Source organism: Dermacentor silvarum, unplaced genomic scaffold, assembly GCF_013339745.2.
Source record: "Dermacentor silvarum isolate Dsil-2018 unplaced genomic scaffold, BIME_Dsil_1.4 Seq486, whole genome shotgun sequence".
NCBI lineage: Eukaryota > Metazoa > Arthropoda > Arachnida > Ixodida > Ixodidae > Dermacentor > Dermacentor silvarum.
In genome coordinates, this window is record NW_023606312.1 from 30,126 (window position 1) to 41,756 (window position 11,631).

At 43.8% G+C, this 11,631-nt stretch overlaps 1 protein-coding gene across 1 annotated transcript; it reads right to left on the bottom strand.

Annotated features, from left to right (window-relative positions):
* Positions 1-1,450: 1,450 nt before the first annotated feature.
* On the bottom strand, positions 1,451-11,155 carry LOC119435162 (AN1-type zinc finger protein 4). Its single transcript, XM_049659724.1, has 4 exons — positions 10,644-11,155; positions 10,168-10,320; positions 4,136-4,279; positions 1,451-1,575 (listed from the first exon to the last, which is right to left on the bottom strand). The coding sequence occupies exons 2-4, from the start codon at positions 10,286-10,288 to the stop codon at positions 1,451-1,453; spliced, it is 390 nt and encodes a 129-aa protein (XP_049515681.1). The 5' UTR covers positions 10,289-10,320; positions 10,644-11,155.
* Between the last annotated feature and the right edge of the window lie 476 nt (positions 11,156-11,631).

Here is an 11,631-nt window from a genome sequence, read left to right on the forward strand (position 1 = left end):
TGCGCTCCGAAGCATCGCAGATCTTGCAATTCTACAGGGTCTGTGGGTGATATTAGTGATGGGCTCCAAACAACAGCAAGTAAGAGGATGCTGCCTTTTCATCATCTGATTCTGAGAGAATTTTTGTAGCGCAAGTTGTTTTGAAGGAAACATTTTATTCCTTTGCAGATAGTGACTATTAGACAATGAAAGATTTTGTATATTTTCAAATTTTTTTTTTTTAGGTACAAGCGTATTTTTACAAGCCTGTTCAATTTATTCTACCACCTTGTTTTGGCAATTTATATTTTTTTACAAAACAAATCTGGTAAAAAATGAATGTCCAAAAAGCGGAATTCGTTCTGCTTTGCTTTCATGTATGCATAAAATTTTCAGTGCAATAGTTCCTTCAGAAAAAAATCTCGTGTAACCTACAACATTAGCCTGTTGCCCTTGGTAGAGTAAAAGTTAAACTGCCCTCACACTGCCAATCAATTACCTTCCAGTTGGCTCAGAAGGTAGAGCGACTGCCCTGTAAAGGCATTAATACCTGGTTCTGTGCTTAAACCAGAATCAATTTTTTCCACCAAGCAGCTTTTCACGAAAACCCTTGTGGGTTCACTTTGTACCCTTCACCGCTCTATATAGGCCTTTCATTTGCGAAAATGCAGTGTCCTCTTTGTTCCACAGGGCCAGCAGCCTTATGACAACATCTGGCCACCACCCCATGACAACGTCTAGCTGCACTTTACGAGCTTCCTAGCAGTCTTTCCAAGCAGTCTAGAGTTGCAGTCCCTGAAGAGCGGTTTCACTTCAAATACAGAATTCCGAATAAGGCTCTGCAGCATCAGCACCCGTATTAGTAGCTGTTAATGCCTTCCTGAGCTCGAGTGCTTGTCAATAAGAACAACAGCATGCAGTCTTCACCTGAGCAGCCCCGTAGGCGACCTAGGAGCGCTGTCCAGTACAGTGTACAAATGCACCTTGTCCCCGTCTCGCATCACCACCAGGCGCACTGCCCGCAGTCGAGGAACATTCAGGCTCATCTCCTCGCTAACACAAAGACAGCAGGTGCAGAAGGGGGGAGGGGAAGACCCGGAGAAGTGTAAGACAAAAGTCCACTAACTTTTTTCACTCGCAAAATGCAAAGAAAAATTAACTTTTGCCTCACATCACAATGCATTCATTCCAAAGCTGGAGATTACTTCAGATCACTGCTGCAACACTAATGAGCCATCTTTAGTCCACACATCCTCTAACAAGAACCTCTAGGCCCGCTTAGTGTCAGCTTTAGAAGAGTACATTAATAAGCCTGCTAACCTGGCTCCACAGGCAGCGACACAACCACAATGCTAAAACAATGAATGATGGGTGCACACCAAGATGAAGTTTTTATATGACACTGTCACAAGCTAAACTTCACTGTCTTCTTCAGTACAGTTACATCACAACAATGACGTCAGTGTGGCATTCAATGAAGTTTTCCTTTCACTCTGCAATGGTAGTAGTCTACGCTCACAATGAAAAGCATACACCCCCCTTTGGTGTCTAGATACTTGGCCACATCATTCAGGGTTGGGCGCTCCTCCAGATAGGCTGCAATCAGGGCACAACCAGATCCAGATAAGAGCTCTTTTCAAGAATATGTACTCAAAGTAAACTGGAATTGGAACAATTCATTTCATTCGTCACTCTTTTCGAACCCTTCCTCACTGGCCTGGATGCTCCCATGCCACTGTTATCACTGTAATCAGTGACATGAATGAAAAGTGGAATGTACAGTTACACAATACTGCTCAGCTGAATAAAGTATGGCAGAAAAATACACATTAAAAAAACAAAACATTTCTGAAACTGAGGCAAATGCGGATCAATATACAGTAATGCTCATTTAACACTTCGGCACAGTCATTTGCAGCACGTTATCATTTCCGGTTGCAACAATTCCAGAACAAAATATTATTGCCACAATACATACGTGTCATCAAACGTCCCAGAACAATCACATGGGCTGCAACAGACATCGCAGCGACAACTCTTGGTTAGTGCGAAACAAAAATGCTTATGCTCTGCTCTTACCAAGGAGCAAAACAATATCGAACACTGGATCTGAAGGTGAGCACACCCCCCACAACAAAAGATGCCTTACTCAATGTGTGCAATATCATCAAACCTCTCAAACAAATGGTTTAAAACTAACAGACATAATCAAGTCATCACAATTCCCATAGACACCCATGCTTTTAATATCTTGTCTGAACAAATTACTAACTTCCTTCAAATAGATATAACAAACCCCTTTTAGTTCGGAATGAAAATTTACTAACCAATTTGTGCTGATTAAAGGGATATTAATGGCAAATATTAAGTCAAGCTAAAGTGAGAGATAAATGCTCGAGAATATCTAAGGCGTCAATATCCAGAACAGAGCTTTAGTAATCAAGAAATTGGGTGTAAATTCGGGACACGATTTGAGACTCCCCTGAGACCTTCAAATACCACCCGATGACGTAGAAACTTCGCATTATAATGCTGTCACTAATACTAAACCACTCCTAATAAAAAGATCGTCGCTTGGCTTGGCATTTGTCAAAGTCCCTCACCGTCTAAAAGTCATCGCTGGATACCAGCATCAAGAAGAGTTTGCTCTTTAAAAAAAGTCTGCTCAAGAACAGCAGCGACCATTGTACGAAATCGGAAAATTGCAACTCTCCCCTGGCATGGTCCTAAACGGATGCAAGACCTGTTACGTCGCCACCCCTTCTGCGCACATGGTGACGGCAAAAATGAATTAGTGTAGACAGCTGTATAAGAGACCGCAGCCAGAGACTCATTTCTTTTGTTGGTCGCATGCACTAACAACGGTTATAATGAAGTAAATTCGCCTCCTCCTTTGATTCCATTATAGCGAAGCTTTACTGTAAATAGTAGAGTGATCGTCTTGCATCATTGTTAGGATGGCCATGAGCTGTTGCACCATGCTCCCACAGCACAAGAACAAGAGAATCAAGCACCAACGTCCCTTGACTTTTTTTTAAGAACTCCTTGCATTGTTCTGCCTGCTTATATAGAAAAACACAGCAAGCATGAGTTGCGAGCATTAACTGAAAAAGCTATGTCCAAAGAGTGAATAAATTGCGACAGACAACAAAATAAAGAGAGATTTGAGCTTACGTTTTTCCCTACATTTGCTTTAAGGAGAATAAAAGACAGGTTGAAGAACAAGTAAAAATTAACAATCACGAGCCTATGACACCAGAAACTGCTGCTCTCAATTTTGCAATAGCACCAGTTATTACCACAGTTGGTAACATGCTCATAAACACGCTAACACGGATAACACGCTCATAACATAACCATTGCAGTGCCAGTAGTAAAGAAAGCACCTTTTGTTACTCGGTCATTACTTTTTTTTTTCTAGGCTGGCTTGCAAAAAAAGCACCAGCAGCAGAACTTTTGAGTCAAATGAATACAGTGATCCAATATTTCAGCACGGGGACACCAATTAATAACATTAGACACAACATATTCAAACACAACCCAACACCGGTTAGTTTAAGCACAAGCATAGCCCATTTCTCCTATTTTTTTTTTTTCAGCTCAACAATAACTGCATTTATTTGCTAAAGTCAAAGTACATAAGTAAATATTCACTGATACGCACACTATGCAAAACTAAACAGCACTAGAATATAATGAAAGAATCACTGTGAATCCACATGTGTCAGCAGCTTGATATGTACTATTGTGCAGCACTACAAAAGGAACCCTGCAATGGTTTTTCCTTGAACGCAGACTAGCCCTGCACAACAATTTTTGAGCCTCCTTCAACCTCCTCCTCAAACATGCACAGAGCTCAAAACTATTCACAACAATGCATCAACGTGTTAACAGACGTAAGCACAAGGTGTGGTCTTTTCTCCCATTCAGGGCCACTATCACAAGGAGTGTAAACTGATCCCCACTCCCCACAGAGTGCAAGTGTACGTGTATGGAGAGGCTATACAAGCGTCCCAGCAATGCAATGTAGGCAAAAAACATTTCGGCGTGGCTTAAAAAAGTGTACAAACATTTGAGTAGCTATACAAGCGTCCCCAGCAATGCAGAGTAGGCAAAAGTGTAGCGGCAAATTAATTCAACGAGGAGAGCTACACACCTTTGCGGGTGTTGATGGGCCCTCCTCGCATACCCAGCACGAGCTTGATGGTGGCTCCATCGGTGATGTTACATTCATGCAAGGATGAGTCGTCTGGCAGCTCCTGGCACTGCCAGATCAGGTGCTGCTGGGACACTGGGATGCCTGCGAGAAACAGGGTGACTCAGCCAGGTGAAATTCTCGTGCCCCTAAAGCTGCACCGGGCTGGGCTCCCTTGAAGGGACACTAAACGGAAAAATATGTTCAGCTGTAATGGATAATTATCTGTCCACAATACCCACAAAGCCACTCTTACCATGAGAGAAGGCTTCAAAAGCCAGAAAATATGCGTGAAGATGGATGACAACGCTGCATTGAAGTTCTCGCACCAGCTCGCCATTTCCGATTTTGACGGCTTGGGCCTAGTTACATTTCTGGACTACAAGACGAACTACAGTATACACTCTAAAAGAGCCAAAGACTGAACTTAAACATGCTACAGATTTTTTACTGTGCCACAATGGCACAAGTAGGAGAGAGAACTTCTGGTAGTGACGTCACACTGACAAACCAGCGCTGGGGTTTCAACATAAAATTTACAAAATGAAAGTTCAGCCTTCATTTCCTTTTCTGCAATCACCCTCCTTACCAGAAATTAACCAAATAGACTTATGAAGGAATACCTTGTCAATTTCCACTGACTTCTTTTTCCTGGCAAGCATCGGAGTGTTTTAAATAATTTACTATAATACCTGTTTTTATGAGCCAGTTTCGGTTTCAGCACCCAGGTGATGGATGCACGTCGGAATATATTAGCTCATTCTATTCCTGCAATCATTTTGACACGAGCATAGCAAGGAATGCGCACAGCAATTTCGGTTGCGTTTTTCATGAGCAGTGATGTCATACCTAGACTTGCTGTTACATGACGTCAGGAAATTTTGCTGTGTCATGATGTCACAATAATGTTGACGATGCCAAGTTTGGCATTTCGAGACCAACTTTGGCATCAAATAAAAATACCTTACAAGTGTTCTCCGTGCTTTTCAATTCCTAAGTAACATCCTTTTGTGGGCGAGAAGCATGTGGTTCAGTTTCTACAACTTCATAAATATTTGTGAGTACTACTTCAATTTACAGGGTCACCGCGGAGAAAAGCTAGGCTAGACCAATACAATGCACTTCTAGAATTCCAAGTGGATCAGTCTTACTGCCAGTGCACATAATTTTGTTTTCAATAAGTGGATTCCTTTCTAGCTTCTTTTCTCAACTAGAGATAAAGTCGTATATCACAAACACATAGCAAAAGTTTGCTGGAGTTTGTTATAGGCAACTTTTGGTATATCAAATTACCTGATATTATATTGAACTATTTCAGTGCACAAGCCTGTCTGTTGAAACAGGGTTCGACTGTATTTCCCAATACTCTCTGCAACTTTTGTATAGAATGTATTGGGTTGAAATCCATACTTTGAATGCTCATTAACTTCTGCTATTGATTTATGCTCAAAGTATAAAGTACTTAGAACTGTTCAAGAGGACAGTCAACAATACCAAGTTATTTTCATTTGCATGGTGCACGCCTAGACCGTTTTAAGGCTTGGCACAAGTTTGGCTGATACACCCCTTGTATACACCTTTTAATCAAGAGTGCCATGGGTGCCACCATAATGCACTCAGGACTGTAGTGATCCTGCGTGAGCACTTGCTCAAAAGCACAGAGGACAGTAGCACCAAGTGTACCTAGTACCCAATCTCAATAGTCCTACGAGGGGTTCTCACACACTGATGGTAAGATCTACAGAAAGATATGTGGAATAAAACTTTTATGCAAGCAATGTGCAAATATAGACGCATTCATGTTTAATATTTTCACATGCAGTGTGGACCAACAAGTATTTGCAACAAGAAACTGCACGGGGAACTGCACGAGGAACTGCACGAGGAACTGCACCCACAACCTCACCACAAGGCAACATCACGATGGATTCAGTCAGATAATTAAAAGGACACTAAAAAAAACTCTAAATCAGTGTAGACTAATGAAGTATAGCTTGAAACCTATTTTTGTTAATTTCACATTATTAGGGCTGAGTACTAGAAAATAAAATGGCTAACTTGTTCTTAAATTTCTCACTGAAACCCAAGCACCGGTACGTCAGTAACATCATAAGTACTTACACTATGGGCCATTGTGGTGCTGTAGAAGTTCTCGAAACTTCTAAATTCCTTTAGAATACAATGTAGTCCATATTTACTGGTAAATTAACTATGCCCAAGCAGACACCGTCAAAATATATAACATCATGGCAAGTTGCAGCGGGAATTTAATTTCTGCATATTTTCTGGCTTCTCTAGTGTCCTCATGTTAGAAGTGGATTTTTTAGTATTGCAGAAGCATAATTTATTAATACATCTCTATTTTTCTTTTTCGCATCTCCAAAAAGGAAAGCGTGCCAGATAAATTCCTCGCAGGGAGATTTGCTAACATTCAGCATAAGCACCCCGAGGAATTAGGTCAAAAAATAACTCCTTGTCTCACAAAGCATTCCCCTAACACAAAAGCAGAGAGAGCTAGAAAGGGATATTCTAGGGCAAACATAATAACATATTGTAAAAGCAGGTAAATTCACCGTATGTAACAAGTAAAACATCCTTTGCCCTAGTGCCATTTTCAACCAACATTTGTTATTTACTGATTCCCTTGTAAAAGCTAGTCATATGAGCATGCAAACTAATTTCGGAGGATGTGTGGAAACCCAGGTCATGTTTTTCAAGCTTCTCACTGGGTTCCAGTATAAATCTTTAAGCCATCCACACAAACCCTGAAGTGATGCATGCTGCCCACTAAAGAAAGGGTGAGCAGGCAATAAGTGAGCCCTGCCCTAAGAAAGTACCAAGATCCAGGTTCAAATTGCAGGAATAGCTTACGGCTTGTGCGAGAAAAAATGCTGCAGCTCAAGTGAACGGAGATGGGCTTGAGCAGAAGATCTAACGCAGAACACCAACATATTAAAAGAATACAATCCCTGACAAAAGGCGCAAAAGATCGGCAACTGAGAAGGCAACACTGCTATTTGCAGCACTTTAGCTCATGAACTCATCTACAGAGAAAGTGCTATGCTATCGCCCATCCATAACCTCTGTGGAAGTTGCTTACGAGTTATAACATGCTAGGAATTTTTTTTTCTTTATTCCTAGCAAGCTGCCTGCTTCCAAGGAGAACTAATCAGGCTATATAGGGCCAGTATAATGTAAAACTAGTTCAATATGTTTTTATTCCAAATCGGCCATTAGCTCTCCTCGTGATAGGTCAAAATGGCTCAGGCTCTGCCCATATGGGCTGGACCGGAAGCATTCTGACCTATCACGGAGGGCTAACGGCGGATTTGGAATAAAAACAGATTGGACTAGTTTTACATTATACTGGCCTAGGTGAATGCTTTACTCCAGCAAGGCAATGCAACTGATAGAGGGGCCAGCACAATGGTGCTTAAAGAACTGCTCCATTTTATTCATGCAGCCTAGACAATAAAAATCAATGCTACCGCAAACAAGCATGTCCCTTAATTACACAAGTTCTTTACGAGATAAGCCTGACAAGTTGGCAATTGCCGACACAAAAGAGAGCATCATGGGTACCTCGTCATACACTGGATGAAACATTACCCGCAACTGTCTGCTGCTTTTTCATATAAGTAAGATAAAAAAAAAGCCCTTCAGCTTCAAAGAAAAAAAAGAAAAAACTGACGTCCTTCCCCCTCAGTTTCAGAAACAGTGGTACCCTCTGAACAGTGGATCTCCAGCAGGAAGCCATGCATTATGTTTGCCGATTACTGTCAAAACAAGTCGACGTGGGCTGCAATGTCATCTACTGGAGGCAAGCGTTAACTTAGAATGCCGTGATTTACAGAAAGAAGCACTTGAACTACATGAAGTCAACAGCATATTACTAAGCTTACGAAACACAGATAAGAAAACGACAGCAGACATCACAACAAAGAGTATGTAATTACCGCTGCAGGAACTGAGAGCTTCATACAAATTTTCCCAATTTGTAAAAACCTTGCAACCATATAAGGATACCACCGTGTTATGCAGAAATTTATAAGCACATTCATTAACCCTTCTATTCATGGAAACAAACAACAAAAATGGGCATAGCAGGGAAATTACAAGTTTCTTTCCTTTAGACATTCGGACAAGCAAAACGCATGCAGCCTAATGCCATAAATATTAAACATCCTCCACGGAAGTTGTCTCCTTGGACATACATCAACAATACTTCTTTAGAACATGCTCTCCTGCTGCTTAATTCTGCTATGTTTCGTTGTTTGGTTACTACTTCAAGCATATTTAATGCACTTGCAACAAATTTATCAGTCAGTTTTGGAACAGCCTCAGTAAAGCCTTCAAAGTCGAGACATACTGAAAGATGGGATGATAAAGCAGCACTCACCTGCATAGCCAGAAGAGAACTATAATGAATGTCATGACATACAGGTGGCATGCTCTAAGAATAATTATTTGAATATAATACAAACACCGCTTGCACAAGCTTCACTGAAAAGAAAATCGTACTTGGAGCAAGCATTCCAACAATGAGCATCGCTCTAAGTAATTGTTAGCAAAGAAAAACAGAAGAGTCAGTATGCACCATTCGTTCACACGTTAATTATGCACCTTTTCTATGCTAATGCATCCTCTTGCTCAAGTAATCAATTTCCTCACTCGATATCCCGATGGCAGTAGCAGTGCGACATGCACCATTCGTCTGCGTACCAATTTGTCGAAAATGTTAGCAAACGTTACTGTTTCACCCTGTAAATGCTGATCCACTAAGAAAAATTATCTGGTATCGTACGCGCTTATTAGCCAGGAAAGCGTCATCGCGGTTACTTCTTTCAATAGCAACGACGTGGGACCAAGTCGGGCCGCTATAGTGGCGAGAGCATCGCGAGACGAGTACAGCGGAAGTTCGCTGCGAACGTGTGCTGCCGCATGACAGTTTAAACACAGGCTGGGGAATGGACGATGTAGGTGAGTACTTGGCGTCGCGTTTTCCACGCTCCATGCAAGAACGTGCGGCCAAAAACAAGGCAACAGTCGACGGCCATGAACGCGTACGTTACGTTCCCGGCCCGGAGGAAAAGGAAAATACGTCCAAAAATAATAACACGACCAGTGCGGTCGTTCGAGGTGAACGATCGTGACGCATGTGTCACCCATTCGATGCTGTTACTTCAACGAATCGGCCCAGACTTCCATTCGAACGGCGTTTTACTTTTTTCATAACGGGGACCTAGAACAAGTGGCGACAAACGTAAACCTACGTAAACCACCAATGCGGCATCAGGCGAGAGGCGACAATTGTTTACGAAGACATCACGCGCAGTCGCCAACACACGCGACGCAAGGGGTCCCCGTCGGTCGAACGCTTCGGCACGAGCCGTGTACTACGTGGCACGGGCTGGACGTTGTTCTCCTATGCCCTCTCAACATACATTCGTTTCACGGTACCGTATGAATAAACGCCAACACGTTTGCCGACCAGCCCAGAGAAGGCCTAAACTTTCTTGCGCCTGAAACACAGTTTCGATACCGCTCGCGCGGCGCCGGGATTGTAGATCAGGCGAATGCACACAGAACAACTTATCACTAATCAAAGCTGTCGTTTCGAACCAGGGAGTTCTGCAACTTCGAATAAAAAGATCAACAGCCCTTTCCTGGCGCCCCGCGTCCAGTGTGCCGAATGCCGGCTCGGGTTTCCCCAGTCACACACGCAGAAAAAACGCGTGGTTGGTCTCAATCGCTGCGATGCGCAGTGCACAAAATATTGGAAGGCATAAACGAAAACCTGCCGCCGTGCCGCTGAAGAAAACAGGAAAAGCAAGCCCAAAGTGAGAAATGCTAGACAATCGGCCGCAGTTCACGGCGTAATCGCATACTGCCTAGGCACGTTCCAGAACGCCGCCGCATCGAGGCACCCTGAATGCGGCGCAGTTCTGACGCCAAGTGCAAGAAAACACAGCGGATGGTGGCTACATACGCACCTTCGAGTCTTGATATCCTCGACTTGATCGAAACCACAGTGTCCGCAGGCGAGACGAGCAGCTCAAAGGCGGTGCCGTGCAACGTCTCAATGAACACCTCGATCACGTCGCTGCTCGCCATGGTCGTCGTCTTCCAAGTGACGGCGGTAGCACCTGCGGATGGCACGAATCGGTTTCGAACGGGCTCGCGTTCGCCGCACGTTCACCCTAGCAAGCGGCGTCCGTCGAACGCCACCCACGGGCGCTCAAACGCACCAGGGGGGGGACAAAGACTCGGTCACTAAATTAAAAACCCTTTCGTGGCGTCGTCGCGTGCGAGCAAGACTCCGTCACGTAAGCCTTCGCGGCTGACCGCTCCGAGCACTTATGGCACGGGGCGCCCGCCCGAAAAGGCTTTACATGATCCTTGTCGGCAGCATATACACCCGACACGCCACGAACGAGCTCGCAACTGACAAAAGGAAGGAACCGCTCACCAGCAGCGAAGGTGCGAGCGGCACAGGGGCGCCTCCAACCTTGAACTTCGGTCTCTTCTTTCGATGTGAACCGGCACTCCCCAAAATCATAAACGCTGCCCACGACGGAAGAAAAACGACGGGCGATTTAAGAAATCGGGAAGAACTTAAGAGGGAGTGAGTTGTACGAATGCTAAAGCGCGAATGACCCGACAGCGTCGATGCGCATTCCGTAGCTAGGATGGGCTCGCTGTCATCCGATGAAGCACCGCCACCACGAAGTGAACGAAGACAGCCGCTGTTGCTACCTCCATCGGGTAGGGCAGCTGCCTCGAGCGCACTGGAACAATCGCACGCGCCCCAGTTCACCCACGTCCCGATCAGTAGCGACTACACGCGTCCTAGGCACATTGATCTACAGTCCGCTGCTTCTTGCCTGCCTCAAAATAAAAGGAGGCCAGCAGAAGGATTCACTAAACACCCGCAGACGAGTCACCACCCAAAACCCGGTTGCCCACGGCAACCTGAATTTAGTCCAAAATGTCTGTAACCTGCAAAGGAAAAGTTCTTTTACGAACACCTCCCCTTAAAAAGAACAGAACCAACAAAAAGCTTTAAACTTAACTTTTAAAATTAATAGCCCCATCTGTAGGCTAAAAAAACAGGTATTTATAAACCCGTACAAAATGTCAAATTATATATATAAGTACGTAATTTAAGGAAGATGGCGCAGCTGTACTAGAGTGTACTAGAACATGGAGAGTGCCCGGAACGGCTGCATTTTCAATGCATTGAAAGTGAAGCCAAACGACCGTAACGCCGCTTGGGGCGCTGCGATCTGTAGCACACAGCATCCGCCCGTGGCTCAGAGGTAGAATGCCGGTTCCCACGCAAAAGACTGGGGTTCGAATCTCAGCAAGAGGTAGTGTTTTTCTTTTTTTTTAAATACTTCATGCGTTTCTTTTTTTATTCTGTACACGGTTGCCTAACACTTGTTTCCGTTGCTATG